This window comes from Xenopus tropicalis, chromosome 1 (genome assembly GCF_000004195.4).
Source record: "Xenopus tropicalis strain Nigerian chromosome 1, UCB_Xtro_10.0, whole genome shotgun sequence".
Classification (NCBI taxonomy): Eukaryota; Metazoa; Chordata; class Amphibia; order Anura; family Pipidae; genus Xenopus; species Xenopus tropicalis.
In genome coordinates this window covers 193,790,338-193,809,629 of record NC_030677.2, presented here as the reverse complement: position 1 = coordinate 193,809,629, position 19,292 = coordinate 193,790,338, and the positions used below count along the sequence as shown (strand labels likewise).

Sequence of the window (19,292 nt, the reverse complement as noted above, 5' to 3'; positions counted from 1 at the left end):
CAAAAGAGCGGATCGGAGGCCGGCCTGGAAATGCAAAAGCAAACGTTTTCCAGGCCGACCTCCACTCCGCTCTGCATAGAGCGCAATGGCATCAGAGGAGTTGCCTCAGGCGGCTCAGGTGCCAGAAACGCCCCGGGTAATCTATAAATCTATTAATCGAGTTTAATCTATAAATTAAAAGAGTGGTTCACCTTAACCTATTCCTAACAACTTTAATTGGTGTTCATTATTTATTTGTTATGCTTTTTTAATTATTTGCACTGCTCTTCTGGGTCACTGCTCCCGGAATCCCCCTGGACCACAATGTTATTGTTATTGTTCATTTTTATTACTTATCTCCATATTTAGACCCTATCCTGTTCATCTTCCAGTCTCTCACTCAAACTGTTTGTCTGGTTGCTGGGGTAAATAAGACCCTAGTGACCAAATAGCTGCTAAAATTCCATATGAGAGAGCTGCTAAACAAAACGAGTCACATACCTTCCTTCTCTTCAACTTTGCGGCTGTGATTGGGGCAGAGAGGACAATCCAGGTGGATGAGCGGGCCTGGGTTGACAGGGCCCATAAAGGCCACAGTTTCCTGCCGGCCTAGTCCAACCCTGGTATCATCTGTGAACCATCCATTCCAGCTTTAGTATCATCCTTCCCCTTTATCATACAGATTGTGGGCTTCAGCTATGAGCCCTATAACTGACCTGTTATTTTTTTTAAGCATCTTTGTTACCCTTTGCTTAAGTGGAGCAGACATACTGTATGTTCATTAATCAGACAATGTTTTTCTTGATAGAAAACACAGCCCCTGAAAGCAAAGGTGTTTGATATCACTTCAACTAAACAAAAAATGTAAAGTACCATTAATCTGCGCATCCATCCTTTATACTGGTGCCCATTCAGTACTCAAATATGTGCCTGCAGCTGTTTGTGCAACAGACTATAATGTTACACAATATAAAAATGTTGTTTGCCTCATAAATATGTATAACCCAATAGTTAGCATCCATAAACGCTTGGTTCATAAAAACAGAGGGTAGTGTTGGGACAACACAAGCCCTTATGGTGGCAATGACCCATAGCAACATATAAAGGGCCCAATTATTTATTATCTAAGGCACAGCTGAAATATAGAGCACTAAGCAGCCCCCAAAAAGCCTTCGGCTGCAAGATGATTAAATGTTAGGCCTCCTATTCTCTTATTATTCAAGGACTGCTAGGGTGATTAACCTAAAGCATTATTACAGGCTTCTATCTGAAACTGAACACTTGAATGGTATTGCTTTGGAAAGGCCAGCAGTCTGGTTACAAGAATAGCAGTTAGCTTTTGCCCTCTTGCACTTTCTCTGCCAGCCGCCCTTATATAACTGCCATCTGTATTCCTTATGGGTCTGGCTTGCTGCCTTCAAACTGGCATTAGCGGCAAGCACAACCCCGAGGTGAGTGAGCTCTCTATTAGCCGCTGCTTCTGCTGATAGGAAAAGGCAAGTGTTATACACTGTACTGTGTTTTCCCAGTGTTGCAGCTGTGTCCACTGCCTAAACAGTACGGCTGCTGTAACATATCCTTGGCAATGGGTTAGTATAAAAAGGCACAGAATACACCTAAAAACCACTTTGCTAAAGATGAGTACACTAAATAGGATTTGTGTTGACATTACATTCTGCTTACAAAAAACATATTTTCAAGTTTTTTTGCTATTATAAAGCCCTATTTTGGGCTATGTTCACTAAACTTACCTTCCTCTTCCTTTATAAACAGGATAATTTGTCTAGAGCTGCCACTTTACCTTTACACAAACAAACTGCTCCCTTATACAAGCAGCTTATTATCATGGGCTTCTCATTGGACTGGTAAATAGTTTTATCAGCTCCTTTAAAGTTCTGTGGGACGGAAGTGACAGGAAGTGAAACTAGCTTCTTATTCTTGTTTAATGCCAGAAACCATAGATCTTTCTTAATTAAAACAATAGGCAAAAAGTATGTTCAACACCAGCCCTATTCATTCAGCTGATGTTGAAAAGGGGTGTATACTGATTCTTTAATCATATCTTTATTCTTTAGCCTCCCATAGTCATGTATAATGCTTTCACTTCCAAAGATTGCCTGGGAGCTCATTTATAAGGGCAATAACACCGCTTGCTTCCTATTGAAGTGGAAAGGAATCGATTGCACTGGTTATTATTGCCCAAAAACATGCCCTGTGGGTAGAGGCAGCCTTTGCATAACCATAAGGTACATTGTTTAATTTCAAAAAGATTGTATTTTATACTATCCCAGCTTTCTTCCATGATTACACCATCCATTTATCTTGATTTGCTATAAATTCAGAATAAATTTTATTAGAACAATCTTTGTTTCATATGTAATGAAAGGCACCAAGTTTGCCCAGGAGCAGTAACCCATAGCAACCAATAAGATGGTTTGTTTTTAAACAGGTGACCAGTAACTGCTACCTATTGACTGGTTGCTGTGGGTTACTGTTCTTGGACAAACTTAGTGCCATTTATTACAAAACCCCATAAGAAAGCTTATGAAGCTTCATTTGGAGAGTCTTTAGCAAACGTGATATTATTGTGATAGTGATTTGTTTATATGTAAGCGGTTCACAAATAAAATGAACTGATTTCATTCTTCATCTGCTCAGCAGTGGGCCAATAAGATTTCTAGGCAAGGTCTTGTCAAAATCCTTCCAGTTAATTTTCTCATAAAAGTTACCGGACCCTGGGGCCCCTTAGCCAGCAATTAAGCTGTACAGGTATGGGATCTGTTATCCGGACACCCGTTTTCCAGAAAGCTCCAAATTACGCAAAGGCCATCTGCCAATGACTCTATTATAAGGAAATAATTAAATTTTTTAAAAATGATTTCCCTTTTCCCTGTAATAATAAAACAGTACCTTGTACTTGATCTCAACTTAGATATAATTAATCATTACAGAAGGCAGAGCAATCCTGTTGGGTTTATTTAAAGTTTAACTTATTTTTAATCAGACTAAAGGTATGAAGATCTAAATTACAGAGAGATCCCTTATCTGGAAAACCCCAGGTCCCAAGCATTCTGGATAATACATCCCATACCTGTACTTAAATTTCATCTTCCAAGACTCTGGTGTCCAAGGCTGCAGGTTGGACAATCTTCCTTAGATTCTTATAAACTTTAGCTGGGGGCATTACTAATACATCACACAATTTCAAAAAATGTAGAATCTTTATCATCACTGATTTCATAGAGAGACATTTGCAAACAGTATTGAAATGCTCTTTGGGCCCACAGATGACCCTTTTGATTGAGACTTTGAGAACGCGGGTTACTGACTAGAGCCAGAACATTGTGAACTGTCGGAATCTAAGACTGATGCATACAATGGGTAGTAACCCCAATCGCAGTCCTTTGTGGAGATTAAGGGGCCTATTTAGACTGTTTGGCAACGTTACTTTCTTGTACTCTTGAAGCGCTGTAACTCGTGATCTTGCCCTGGCACTGAGTAATCCTCATTCACAGTTACCCCAGCCCTGACTCTTGCCTTGGGTTCTGTATCTACATTCCCAGTTCTTTTTGGGTCACGTTATCAGTTCCCCTTATGCAAAAGAGAATCAGCTAAATTTACATTATCAAAAGTGATGCAACTATGGATACAACTATCTGTATGCCTAGGGAATAGTCTTTCTAAAATATAGGATCGTCAATATTTTTTAACAAGTAGGGGGGCACTAAAACACTGTATAGGGGTACCTATATCCCTATAGTATAATAGTCCAGAACTAAAAAACAATATGTGCATTGAACATTAAATCGTTATACAAGTATAGGACCCATTATGCAGAAAGCTCGGGACCAAGGGTATTCCAAATAAGTGGTCTTTCCGTAATTTGGATCTCCATACCTTAAGTCTACTAAAAAAATAAATAAAACATTAAATAAACCCAATAGGATTGTTTTGCATCCAATAAGGGGTAATTATATCTTAGTTGGGATCAAGTACAGGTACTGTTTTATTATTACAGAGAAAAGGGAATCATTTAACCATTAAATAAACCCAATAGGGCTGTTCTGCCCCCAATAAAGGGTAATTATATCTTAGTTGGGATCAAGTACAGGTACTGTTTTATTATTACAGAGAAAAGGGAATCATTTAACCAAGAAATAAACCCAATAGGGCTGTTCTGCCCCCAATAAGGGGTAATTATATCTTAGTTGGGATCAAGTTCAGGTACTGTTTTATTATTACAGAGAAAAGGGAATCATTTAACCAAGAAATAAACCCAATAGGGCTGTTCTGCCCCCAATAAGGGGTAATTATATCTTAGTTGGGATCAAGTTCAGGTACTGTTTTATTATTACAGAGAAAAGGGAATCATTTAACCATTAAATAAACCCAATAGGGCTGTTCTGCCCCCAATAAGGGGTAATTATATCTTAGTTGGGTCAAGTACAGGTACTTTTTTATTATTACAGAGAAAAGGGAATCATTTAAACATGAAATAAACCCAATAGGGCTGTTCTGCCCCCAATAAGGGGTAATTATATCTTAGTTGGGATCAAGTACAGGTACTGTTTTATAATTACAGAGAAAAGGGAATCATTTAACCATTAAATAAACCCAATAGGGCTGTTCTGCCTCCAATAAGGGGTAATTATACCTTAGTTGGGATCAAGTACAGGTACTGTTTTGTTATTACAGAGAAAAGGGAATCATTTAAACATGAAATAAACCCAATTGGGCTGTTCTGCCCCCAATAAGGATTATTTATATCTAAGTTGGGATCAATTACAAGGTACTGTTTTGTTACTACAGAGAAAAAATTCTGAATTATTTGATTAAAATGGAGTCTATGGGAGATGGGCTTTTCGTTATTCGGAGCTTTCTGGATAACGGGTTTCCGGATAAGGGATCCCATACCTGTAATGGTCATTTTTCCATTAAATGACTTTATATGCTATATATTACTAGATATGCTGTCCTAATGTTAGCTGGAGGCCAGCAAATGTTTTTTGTGGACACATTTTCATATTCGTGATGCAGTGTCCTAAAAAAGATCATTAGATAAGTAATAATTTAGAATGTGAGAAAAGATTATTATAGATGTATCTGTAACATCTGTGTGACTGTTCATACTGAGGAGACTGTGAACCCAAACACATTACAGAGCATTAGGTAGAATGTGTGTGTGTCTATAATAATGAGAATGTGCACCCTAGTGCATTCATTAGGTGGGCTCTGTATATTTATTGATTATTCTATTAGTCAGTTAGTGACTGTGTACCCGGAACCCTTACAGAACACTAGGCAGGTTCTATGTATCCATAGTGATGTGTATATGCACCCAAATACCTTACTAAATATTAAATAGCTTGTCTCTGTATTGATGAGTGCATCCAGTTACCCGATAGAATGGTAGTGCTCATTTATGAATCACCCCCAAATTTGCGTGAATAGATAATATTGCTCATATATTGCTCATATTTATATAGCTCATATTGTTGCAAATCATTAGGATACTTGCATTTAATCATGCTCCTGCATTTCTGCATGGCTGCCAATGTGACCATCCTGCTTCTTCTGATGGTGTACATTTGTACCTATTGATGCAAGGGAACCACGGAGCTACTCCCCAAAACCAGGTAGTTATTTTTGAATTCCTGACTTGGGGGCAAGTTTTGGTTCAATACAAACAAGATTTAGTACCAGATAAGCTAATAGCGTGCATGGAGGCTCCCTAATAGCCAATCACAGTCCTTATCTGGCACCTCCATGAACTTTTATGGTGCTTGTGTTGTTTTCCAAGTCTTTTTACATTTGACTGTGGCTCATGAGTAAGAAAGGTTGGGGACCCCTGTGGTAGTGCTTGCAACAGAAAGGGGCAGATTTATCAAAATGTGAGATTAACACAGGTCAAAAAATTTCATTACAGTAATGATGCTTCATTGTTATTTGTATATAACAATAAAACTTGAAACTTGATTAAAGCTCAATACAGAAAAATTCACCCGCTTTCTATTCAATCCTATGGGATTTTTAGAAGCGTATTTATCAAATTGAGTTCTTACTTTCACCCATTGATAAATATGCTTCTAAAAATCCCATTGGAATTAATAGAACGTGGGTGAGTTTTTAAATATTAAGATCTAAATCTGCCCCTTAGTGTGACGATTAGGTTGGCTTTGTGTGGGGGAACTTGTTTCAATTTTGATCCATAAGGTGCATTTGAGGTCAATGCAAAATTATGACGAACAACATTGCATTGTGGGTACAAAAGGTATCATGGCCCAGTGACAAGTTTGTAGTTCAGTAGATAAAAGACGTCCGCTGAGTCTGGATAATGTATTTGCCTTTAGCACATTTGGTATTATGAGCAGACGTTAGAAAGTGTCATTCTGTTGGGAAGCAAAGTGAAAAACATTGACAAGATGCCTGATACTTTAGTGGTTTTGGCAGAAGGAAGATAAAATTAATGTACGGGCACTGAAATGGCTCCAGCCTTAAAAGCAAGTGGCTGTGTGTGAGCAGGGCCTCTGGCTGGGTTCCACTCTCTCCCTCCAGCCCCTATCAATTATGCTTTGATGTGAGCAGCTTATTCCAATTGAAAGTCTAGCTATCAGCTTGTCCTCAAAGCAACTTCAGCTCAGCATTTGTTTTTATTATCAATCACATTTTAACTTCATTCTCTTTTCTGCAACTTACATCATGGATTAAAGAGACCATTGTGAATTCTTGTCAGTGTGTTTAGTTGGTTAAATCAACGTATTGGGTGGTAGCCCTGGCCAAATGCCACACAACTGGAACTGGAGGAAATTAGTCTACACGATGTGCCGTAGCCTCTCTTCCATTCAGTGCCTTTTGGATATTTTTATAGGAAAACTATACCCCCAAACAATGTAGGGCTTTATTAAAATATATTGCATAAAGTAGCTCATTTGTAAAACTCTGCTTCAACTAAATAAACCATTTTCAAAAAAATATATTTTTTACTAGTATGTGCCATTGGGTAATCCTAAATTGAAAATTGCTGTTTTAAGAATTAGGGCCACCCCCTGGGATCATAGGAGTCACAGTGCACACAAACAAGCCAAGGAACACATACATGCTAGGCCCCATCAGCCAATGAATGGGCAGAGTTCTGCCTTTTGCTCCCACACTACTTCCTGTTACAGTTAGAGCTGCATTATTTCCTGTCAGCTGATCTCTGAGGGAGCACACAGCCCATCACTAAATGGCGGCTCAAGGGAAAGGATGTAAAAGGCCAATATTCACTGATATATATATTCCACTTTTATTTAAGATTATTTTATATTACTTAACATAATATAAATCTGTTGGTTAAGTACTTAAGCTTTTTTAAACATGGGGCCAATTCATGGTCCCTCAGACTGATGGGGGGGCGGACTGTAGTCCTCAAACTGTGTCCTCCCACTCCCTGTTCCCCCTGCTCCCCACTGTGTCCTCTGGCTTCCTGCTCCCCACGTCTGCAGACAGGTAGTTGCCATGGGTGGGGACGCAGCAGGGGCCAGGTAAATTACCTTGGGGGGCCGGCCCACAGGCCGTAGTTTGAGGATCCCTGGTTTAGTATTTGTTCTGGGGTTTTAGTTTTCCTTTAATAAGAAGAATGGATTAATGTTAAACACTTTGGAGCATGGGTGGGAATGCTCTATCCAGTGAAAAAGAGGGTGCTGCTGAGTGGGAACCATATTTAACCCTGTCTCTACCTGACTCAAATCCCTATACCTTGCTCCACCCCTTCCTCCGCCAAACCACACCAACCCCATTGATCTGCCAGAAACCTTTTTGACCTGCCCCTTCCTTACCTAGCCAATGCCATTCCCCTAGATTCCTATGCATTTTACAGAAGGATATACTGATAAAACATGAAGCCAGTGAATATGCTTTGACCAATCCCCTCTCTTTTGTTGTATGTTTGTAGGAAATGTTACCAGTTGCACGTTACAAAATTAAACATATTGGGCCAGGTTTCATTACACAAGAAAAACTAATGTCAATTCACCAATTCCCTAATTTATGGGGGAATTTAGAATTGAATTAGGGGATACATTTTTCTTTTTGAATCCAATCTGGCCCATTGTACAATATAAAATATTTAATGATATTTCTATCGCTACAAAGCTTAGCAATTATGTACAATACAGTCTGCATTACACCATTGTATTCTTCTGCACAATAATATTGGATATAAGCACAAGGCAAATGCATTCACATTCTAAATGTAATTTGAACTTTTCTTTCCAGAGCTGAGGAAATCCAATGACATCACAAATAGCTTATCAATAAAATCGAAGCTACAGAAAGAGAATGGAGAGGTAATGTACTGCTTTTCTGCATGTTCTATTACTGACCAAAGAAAGTCTAGCAAAGAAGTTAGACCTGAAAAAAATGCAATTGTGTTGTGCCCTTTTCCCCTGTCTTTTCTATGTAGGGAAACCTTTAGTTGGGGAAGCAATGGCAGAGCTGCCTTTATGACCTCCATTATTTATATAAAGAAATGCCTTTTCACCTGTGGCCCATCATTTGGTGTTCATATATGGTCCCCAGCATGTGAAGACAACTGAAAAGCTTTAGGTTAAACCAGAACAATATAAAGTCACCATGTTGCCATACAAGTGTGGGACCCTGGGCATTCATACCTAGAAGTACCCCCTAAAAAGATTTTCTTCTAAAGAAACTATCCACAGAGCAGATTTGATGGGCAAAACCTTCTCTGATAACCCACAAATACTGCTGAAGAACAAATTAGCCTCCAGGCAGTAACTACTGGGCAGCTATAAAGCCAGAGATTTTATTGAGCCATATACCTATAATATGCAGTTTCTGCTTTCTGTCTGGATAACTAGCATTTAGTCATTGACTGACCAGTAATGACAATTTGTTTTTAAATAAATAAGTTGCCATTATTAATGTTGTGCCCTCATAAGAACTATTTAGCTAATGTCACTCTGCCCCAAAATCTTGTATGGGGACAAGTCGTATACTGGTGGCAGCCTAAATGCAGTAACCAAAGCAACAAATAAGCAGTCGGCTTTAGTTGGTCTAATAAACCAATGAAAGCAAATATATGGCTGGAACCTCTGTGAGGAAATGAAGATATTTTGCTTTGAAATTCTATAGCTGCTCTGCCCCATTAAGCACCTCTCATTTAGTACATTTGTCACTGAAGTCACCCCCCTTCATCAATAAAACTAATAAACATTACAGCTACACAGTCACATTCACTTCCATTTCCATGAATAGCAGTCACTGTGCTTTTCTTTAGAAATAGAAAGAGGAAATTCAAAAGCTGTTATATCACTTTATACAATACAATATTATATATTATGGTTTGGTGTATAAGGTGCTGTCAGAGCTGTCAAAGCCAGACCTAGTAAGAGTGTGATTTCCCTTGGCTTTTAAAGGTTTGACTAAAATTAACTTTTAAGTGGTTTGGTGCTTTTTGCATTATTTAATATTTTAGCTAGTAACTCTTCAGTTTGGAAATTCATAGTTATTTGTGTACTAGGATCACATTTAGCCTAGTAACCAGGCAGTGGTGTGAATACCACACTGGAAATAGAAGAGTGCCTAATAAAGGGACTGTAGCTGTGGGAAATTAGGTATAGTAGGGAGAGATGGTGCCTATAGTAGCAGTGGGATAATAGCCTCTGGGAAGGGACTGGGGCTGTGGGATAGCAGGTATAGTAGGGAGAGATGGTGCCTATAGTAGCAGTGGGGGGATAATAGCCTCTGGGAAGGCACTGTGGCTGTGGGATAGCAGGTATAGTAGGGAGAGATGGTGCCTATAGTAGCAGTGGGGGGATAATAGCCTCTGGGAAGGGACTGTGGCTGTGGGATAGCAGGTATAGTAGGGAGAGATGGTGCCTATAGTAGCAGTGGGGGATAATAGCCTCTGGGAAGGGACTGGGGCTGTGGGATAGCAGGTATAGTAGGGAGAGATGCTGCCTATAGTAGCAGTGGGATAATAGCCTCTGGGAAGGGACTGTGGCTGTGGGATAGCAGGTATAGTAGGGAGAGATGGTGCCTATAGTAGCAGTGGGGGGATAATAGCCTCTGGGAAGGGACTGTGGCTATGGGATAGCAGGTATAGTAGGGAGAGATGGTGCCTATAGTAGCAGTGGGATAATAGCCTCTGGGAAGGGACTGTGGCTGTGGGATAGCAGGTATAGTAGGGAGAGATGGTGCCTATAGTAGCAGTGGGGGATAATAGCCTCTGGGAAGGGACTGTGGCTATGGGATAGCAGGTATAGTAGGGAGAGATGGTGCCTATAGTAGCAGTGGGATAATAGCCTCTGGGAAGGGACTGGGGCTGTGGGATAGCAGGTATAGTAGGGAGAGATGGTGCCTATAGTAGCAGTGGGGGGATAATAGCCTCTGGGAAGGGACTGTGGCTGTGGGATAGCAGGTATAGTAGGGAGAGATGGTGCCTATAGTAGCAGTGGGGGGATAATAGCCTCTGGGAAGGGACTGTGGCTATGGGATAGCAGGTATAGTAGGGAGAGATGGTGCCTATAGTATCAGTGGGGGGATAATAACCTCTGGGAAGGGACTGTGGCTGTGGGATAGCAGGTATAGTAGGGAGAGATGGTGCCTATAGTAGCAGAGGGGCAGGGGCGTTCGGGCCCCTCTTGCCGCCTGAGGCGGCTCCTGGATGCCGCCCCCCGCTCCCCAGCGCTTACCTCTCCAGCGCAGGAGCGGGTCTGGGGGCGGTCTGATCGCTAGTGCAGAGAGCGCAATTGCGCTCTCTGCACTAGAAGAGCCGAATTTCCGGTTTAAAAACCGGAAATTCGGCTCTTAAAGTTACCAGGAGCGGCTTTTTGCCGCCCCTTGTAACTGGGGCGCTTCTGCCGCCTGAGGCGAGTTTCTCAACTTGCCTCATGGCAGAAGCGCCCCTGCAGAGGGGGGATAATAGCCTCTGGGAAGGGACTGTGGCTGTGAGATGGCAGATATAGTAGGGTGAACTGTAACTGCTTCTAGTTATTGGTTTTTTGAAAAGCTTTTTTTTTTCCTCTACTGCTGAAGGGCCATAGGTTTGACTATCAAACTTTATTTAAGTAAGAAGGGTCCACATCGTCTACTTGTTCAGTGTCTTAGTACCACTAAAGAGTGTTCTGTATGTTGTTAATTTGTGTTTCTGTTTTAATGTAAATGCAATTAACAGAATTGCACATATCATCTGTTTGTATGTATTATGTGTGTGTGTGTCTGTGTGGGAGGGGGGTGGTAGTTGCTTAAGGTATCATGAGAAAGTATTTGGGAAATATAGGATTTAATATGATGTTCTATAGTTTGGTCTGTGCTTGGGGAGATCTCAGCTCCATTGTTATTAATATTTAATTTGATTGAAATTGAAATCTTATGGCACAAGGTGAAGGCTGCATTTTAAATGCGATTGTGTGAGTGAATACTTTAATAAGTGATCCTGGGACTCTTCATCACTGGTTAAGAACCCCATTAGGTCTCTGCTTTAAGACATTACAGCCAGAAGGATAACACCATTTTTAGCTGACCTATTTAAACAGACCTTTTCATGTTTAACCTCTAAGTATGTATTTTTCTCTGTTTTGTAAAGGTATACAGTAGCATGCAGTAATAGTAATGCGTTCATTATATTTTTATGACAACAGTAAGATAATCTCAGAAATGGATAGTTCAGGTCAACATACCTTCAGTACATTATTGAACAGGAGATATAAGGGAAAGGTACCGCTGTCAGATTTGCACATGGTTCTAAATGGCAGCTTACACAGTTATTATAGACCTGACTGTGATTAGCATATTGCCTTTGCCCTATAAGAACTGGAACGAGGGCAGCCATTGGTTGGCCACATACATGAACCATACTCGAGTGGTCATTACTAATGTATAAGAAGGAGAGAATGTGGGAACCCTGTTCTTACTGCCTACTCAAGGCAAGCATTAAGGGAATAGTTTAGTGTAAAAATGAAACTGGGTAAAAAAGATAGACCGTGCAAAATAAAAATTATTTCTAAAATAGTAGACAAAAATGTAATTTATAAAGGCTGGAGTGGGCAGATGTCTAACATAATATCCAGAACTCTACTTCCTGCTTTCAGCTCTCTAACCTCTTAGTTAGTCAGTTACTTTAGGGGGGCCACATGGGACATAACTGTGCAGTTAGTTTGTGTGCATGCAGGTCAGATTAAGAAGAAAACTAACTGAATACTTATGTTCCATGTGTAAGCTCTACGGGGCAGGGACCTCCGTCCTACTGTGTCTCATACCACATGGCACTTATATATATATATATATATTTATTGTATTTATTTATTATATCACTTGTCCTCCCTGTGTGTAAATTTGTGTATTCTGTAAGACTGTACAGCACTGCGTACCCTTGTGGCACTTTATAAATAAAGTTATACATACATACATACATACCCCCTTCAAGTTACTGACTGCTAACAGCTTAGAGAGCTGAAAGCAGGAAGTAGTGTTCTGGACATTATGTTATACATCTGTCCACTCTAGCCTTTATAGATTATATTTGCCTAACTAACTATATTGAAAACATTTTTTATTTTACCCAATTTTATTTTTACATTGAACTGTTCCTATAAATACAAGACTTCCTTATACTGTATAATGCCCAAGATTTGCCAGCAAATGTGCAATGGGCACAAAGGGATTCCAAAGTATAAGTTCTGTGTAAATGGTGATCCGAGGGAGGAAATGTTGCACCCCTGAGCCAAAGGGTAAAAGGTAGATAGGTAGTGGTTGTTATCACTTCAAAAAGCAGAAAAATGCTTGCTGGTACTGGTCTTCAACGATGCCCTTTTGGATCTGGAATTTTCTGCACAATACCAGCAGGGAACCTACTAACATCAATGAACAGACTATAATAGCAAGGTACAGAGTCAAAAGCAGCGAATAAAATAAAAACGGACTAAGGCTGTGAAAATCAGAGGCCCGCGTGGGCAAGGGAAATGGAGAATATAGAAATAGCAGGGGAAGGGGCAGAAGAAAGGATGGCGCAGCGTCAAAACAAATGAAAGAAAAACAACTGAGTGCTTATTTACATCTACAAGTGCAGTTTGCAAAGTACAATTTTGAGTGCAACTGTCATGTTTTTCCCCAGAATTCCTGCATCATTGCAGTCACAAGGAGGCAATGTGTTTGAAATAATTTCGCTGCCCCCGATGCAGTTGCATCTGATTTGCCAAAATGAATGCAACTGTCTGCACATTTTGCCATGATTCACACATAATTCTGCCACCATTTTTGGTTAGGCATGCAAATGACACCTGCACCTATTGAGCTGGGCACAAAGGGAACCCTGCAGCTACTGCCAAAGGTGGTCAGGTCATCATTGGTGTTCATTTTATGCGAGCGGTTTTAGGCACAACTGACTGTGGGGACATTTGTAAGACCACAACTGCACTTGCAAATGTAAATAAACATTTTTACCTCATTTCTATGCTGAGTTGTAACTAAGGGATTAGATGGATAGTCTTTGGGAGAAGAGGCAGTTGAGGGGTTCACCTGTCATGGCATTGTAGAAAGAAATAATTATAAAGTCTATGGCATTCAAATTCCTTTTTAAGCTCTTGTAAACAAATAAATAATAAAAGAGCTAAAAGAAAGAAACAAAATTGTTATATTTTGGTGTAATAATGCAGCATAAAGAAATCAGACAACACACTGTACATTGCTACCCATCAAGTGATTTGCTTTTGATTTGGCCATGTAAGGGTTATAAAGTGTTCTCTATCATTTAATGTAATAAGTCATTTGTATTGTGTCCCTAGGAATCCAGGCACAGCAGTGCATTGGAAGAAGATTCAGAAGGAGACAATGATTCAGAGGAATTTTATTACGGAGGGCAGGTGAGCTACAAAGCACAAACATAAATTAATGTAAATTTTTAATAGAGAATTAAAGGGGAACTTCACCCAAACACTGCTTAAGCTTTTTGAAAAGTAAACATAATTTCATGCAACTTTGCAATATACATCAATTAAATTTCATTTAATAATATGGTTTGGAACAGTTCCCTAAGTCCCGCCCCCTGTTCCCCTGCTGATCTGGCTGACTACTTTGAGACTAAAATATAATGTAACAGTAGTCACCTGTCCTCAGCCTGCCTTCAGCCTGCATCCTCCCAATCCCACAATTCCCTGCACACGTGATGTCAATAAGGAAAGGAACATCACAGTGCAATGCATTGTGGGTTATGTAGTTCCTACATGCTGTCTATAAGCTGATGTTACAATTTGTAACATCAATGTTTTAGTCCCTCTTCCCTTGCCAGAATTTAAAAAAATACTTGGGAAATAGACTAGTGGGAAGAAACCACCAAGCCATCCACAGTTGGATCCACTACTCTATCAGTTTTTTGGTCCTGCACAATCCTTGTATATCACTTTTTCTCTATATAAGTGGAAGGTAGTATCTATTTAGGATTTAAAATGTTGCAGAAAGAGAAGAACTGTTTTGCAGCTGGATTTCAGCATATAAAAATGCTATTTATTCATACTTTTTGAAGGAACAGATTACAGTGATAGGTATATTAGGGGTTTCTGTGTTGTGTTTTGGTTTGGAAGCTGAAGTTCCCCTTTAAAAAATTAAAGCAAAAATTTCACACGCAATAGAGACTTGTGCCTGTGACTTAACAAAATTGTAATCAGCGGAGGTTCATACATACAGGTTCATGTGCAAAGGTGGTAAAATTACATCCTTGTTAAATGTGTGTTTCTTGTGTTAGTATCCTCTACAGAGTAAATCACTGGAGGTACTTACCTATTTATCTGCCTTCAGAAAAGGTGCTTGCTGGGGTTAAGGTAATGAAAAAGACTAAAGCAAGTAATGTAGATACTGTATGGAGTTGTTATCAGGTGACAAAACGTGCTGGGATGGACATACATTTACACTATGAGATCCCAAAGGAGAAGAATGGATGTAAGTCTGAAGCCTTAGGTAGGGCACCACAGTAAATACAAAGCCAACACTGAAGAACCAGTGCCTAGATGAGAGAGCTAGTTGTCCTGTTAGGGTGCTGTAGCAGCATGAAGTAGTGATGCTATTTAGTGAGCAGTCGTTACTCTAACAAGGGGTAATGTGGCATTAGGATGGGAGTGACAGTCCACCTTAAGAGAATACTGCAGTAAGTGACATAGAGACAGGTTTAGTAAGATCTGAATATTTTCATACTGATTTTGACTGAAATACATTTTTAAAGAATAACTAAACTTTTTTTTAAATCTCTAAAATTACCCTGTACAGCCCCCAGAATAACACACCTTTCTCCCTGTGTGCAGTTTTATTTTGTTTCTCTATTACAGCCAGTTCAACTACAGCTCTTTTACTGACTTCCTTGTCTTGCATGAAGCTCAGCTTTCTTTTGCCTTCTCTCGCCGACTAAGATGACCTCATGCCTACTGGGCATGCCTGATTTTAATTGGAGCAGAGACGGTGAGCATGCCAACTACTGTAGGTATGCCTTTGAGGTATTTATAGTCAGAAAGAGAAGGAGGGTTCAGAAAGCAATAGGGGTGGAGCTTCATGCTAGCCAAGGAAGTCAGTAAAAGAGCTGCAGTTCAGCAGCATGCAGGGAGAAAGGTATGTTATTTTGGGTAATTTTAGGGGATTTTAAAATAAAAGGCTTACTTATTCTTTAATATTGATATGATTGATGCTGATATCAGTTCCCCAGTTTATTATGTCTAATTTTATTATTTAGATATATCCAATTCCTACTGGTTTTTAGGATGATTAAACCTGAGTGTAATTAGTCTGGGATGTTACCCATTTTGTGCCAGTCTAGGAGCAATATGCTTAACTATAAATTCCACACAAGGTATCTTTTTTTTTTTTTAATTTCTATTGGTGGCCATTTTTTATCCCGAGGGGTGTTGTTCATTGCATGTCCCTTTATAGCTGTCAGTATTCCTGCACATAGCTTCATACACTGCTATTATAAACGATGTGCTGAGTGGGCTTATTTCCTTGCAGATTCCTGACCTTGCACAGTAATTCTAACGCAATTAACTGATATTGTGTTACTGGAGCTCCATTCAGGTTCCATTTCTGCTCTGATGTGATTGCCCTTGTCAGCTTTCTGTTTAATTTTTATATCTCTGGGTGTCAAATGTTATTTATCTTTTATGGCATTTATATGAGCAGGATCACTATAATTAGCCCATACTTGCTTACTTGCACAATGTCTATTATTTAGATGTTGTGTAAACAATAACAATCACTCTATTGCTAACACATACTAAATGGATCATGGAACAATAACGTACATGCTGAATATGGAAGAATTAGTCCTACTGTCAGACTTGCCTTGTGGGCAAGGAATGTGCTTTCAGAAAGAAAAAAAATGGTTAAATTACAAAGTGGCTGATTGATATTACAAAGGAGGGGGCATATAAATGTTACGCAGCTTGTGGTATTGTGGAGCCAAACCAACAAGCTGACACCCAAACCCACACACGCTTCTAGGGAGCTTTACAGAACTGTGTCTGTGCTGTGTGTATGGGGTCATTACAGCACATTTCACAAGTATTGTGCTATATATTTTGTTAAAGAAGAACTCCACCCAATCACAACTTTTTTAAATGTAAACATATAATATCAAGCAACTTTGCAATATACATCAATTAAAAAATATGCAGCCTTTTCATGATTGTTGATGTAATAATATGGTTTGGAACAGTTCCCTAAGCCCCGCCCCCTGTTCCCCTGCTGATCTGACTACTTTGAGACTCAAATAAAACGTAACAGTAGTTACCTCAGCCTGCCTTCAGCCTGCATCCTCCAAATCCCACAATTCCCTGAACATGTGATGTCAATAAGGAAAGAAACATCACAGTGCAATGCATTGTGGGTTATGTAGTTACTGCATGCTGTCTGTAAGCTGTGGAGAAGTTGTTACAATTTGTAACATCAATGTTTTAGTCCCTCCTCCCCTGCCAGGATTTCAAAAGATGTAGAACTATAGGGTTGATTCACTAAAGTGCGATAACGCTTATCGCATTTTTTTTGCATTAAAATTGACGCGAAAAAAAATGCTTTAAATAGCGCGCAACCACTTGCGTTAATTTTACTGCATTGCGTTAATTCTCGCGCAGAAATAATATTAACGCATGATTCACAAACACTTTGACGCGCTAAATATCGAATTAGTCTATGGGAAAAATAACACCTACTTGGGGCAGGCGGTAATTATAGAAAAGTACAGTTCATGAGCTTTTGGCAACACAATATGGACTTTGCAGTGGGATTTATTCAAGTCTGTGTTGGCCCCAGAGTGATGCAGCCGCCAGTTTGCAGGGAAATGGGCATTTTCAAAAAAAGTAGTTTTACGAGCGTAATGGTGTGTATGGCTAATATGGCGTGTGCGCAATAAGTAGCGCATGTGCGTTAATTAGCGCGCGTGACAAGTAGCGCACTGCATTAATTAGCACGTGTTGCGTCAAATACCGCACAAAAATAGGCTTTGCGACTTAACGCAAATAGCATCGCGTCTAAATTAACGCAAATGCGTTAAGACGCGAAAAATTAGACGCAATAAAATTTTTAAAGCATGCTATAAATAGCGCTCGTTTTAACGCACTTTAGTGAATCAACCCTCATATTGCAGCTGGATTTCAGAATATAAAAATGGTATTTATTTATATTTTTTAAAGGAACAGATTACAGTGATACGTATATTAGGGGTTTCAGTGTTGTATGGTGCTCTTTAACAAATTTTGGCTCAATGTCGGAGTTCCGCTTTTATTTTCCCCTTGTAATTACATAGCTTAAGTAGGAATAAAACCTAAATCTCTTTTGTTTGGAGTGTCACAGTCTCATGGTAGTTGACCATATTCTTGAGCTCTGTCCCCCCAGGAACTTTGTTGATTATATAGGAATCCAAGGGCTGGACCCTAAGGCGGCCATCCTATTCACAGGCCTTCTGGTGCCTATATAGAAATACGGCCCTGGTTACTGTACACAGTCGTATGCCAATACATTTTCTTCCTGACTTACGAATAAGTCACACATTGCTGCAAATGTTAAATCACTGAAAATAAAGCCATGTTCAAAAACCATGCATTTTTAATTATAATTTTGTTAAAATTATGATATAAGCTTTCAGGCTTTATTACACAAGTTATGTTTGAATGTAGCCTTAATGCATTTCAAATGAAATCTTCTGCAGATCTATTTAAAAGTTATAAATTATGAATTAAGGTACATAAATGTGCAAGTATTAAAAGGGCTAAGCTTCTGCTCCTAATAACTCAGGTGGGAATTTTATTCTACACAAGCACAGCTCGCCGGCTATGTACACAGTGATTGGAAATGGTCATAATTTGCTGCTCTAAAAGAGAACGAAATTGTACTACAGCTAGAAATCCTGTACTACATGTACCGGAACTTGCTGTATCAACCCAGCAGCCGCCTTCTTAATCTATGTAGTGCCGTAGCTATAAAGGAAGCAGACCCTGTGGTTGCGGGTGGCCTGGACCGCAGGTCCTGCTTCCTCTTTAGCTGAAAAGAGCTGCCCCCTCCCCAGCTACTCTTCCGGGGAGGGGGGATGCGGGTGGGAGGACAGGGGCGGGGAGTGGGTGCCCGGGAGATCAGGTTTGGATAGCTGTGCCTTGGGCCCCTCCGAAGGTTTTTTTTGCAGGGGTAGCCTGACGCACATTATTTTCCCCACTGCTTCTAACTGTCAGTAGCACTGCACATGCTTAGTGGGCTCTGAGCTGCTGTTGACAAACTAACCTTCGGGGCCATCACAAATAGGGATGCACCAAATCCCCTTTTTTGGGTTTGGCCGAACCCCCCAATCATTCGTAAAGGATTCGGCCAAATACTGAACCAAATCCTAATTAGGTTACAGAAGGCTTAAATCTTCATTAGTATATGCTAATTAGGTTACGGAAGGGTTAAATTTTCAACCTCCGTGTATACGTGACAAAAAGTCACGTGATTTTTCGGATTCGGGTTGGCCAGGAGCATCGAATCACATTTTGGCAATCCAAATTTTGGCAAAAAAGGTCGAATCTTGACCAAATTCCGAACCGAATCCTGGATTTGAAAACATGTTATGTGCTTCACAAAAGCTGCTACTACAGGGCTGGTGTGATGTTATGTAATTAATGCAATTACTAATCAGTTTTGTATTGTAAATGTTATATTGTGTGTATACTGTATATTTTGAATCAATCCATAAACTTGGTTAATTGACAGTGGTCTTAGCTGACCTGCACATATAAACAAACCGTTGCGGTCCCCGATCTGACGTAAAAATCAAACCTGCCTGAACGAGATCTGCCCGATTTCAGGCC

General features: G+C 39.9%; 1 protein-coding gene across 1 annotated transcript in view; it reads left to right on the top strand.

Moving 5' to 3' along the window:
- Positions 1-19,292, top strand: part of parp8 (poly(ADP-ribose) polymerase family member 8) — a 152,917-nt gene that overhangs the window by 72,407 nt on the left and 61,218 nt on the right. The window contains exons 5-6 of the mRNA XM_002933029.5: positions 8,236-8,306; positions 13,764-13,841. Coding sequence (XP_002933075.1) covers positions 8,236-8,306; positions 13,764-13,841 — 149 coding nt within the window. The remainder of the gene's footprint in view (positions 1-8,235; positions 8,307-13,763; positions 13,842-19,292) is intronic.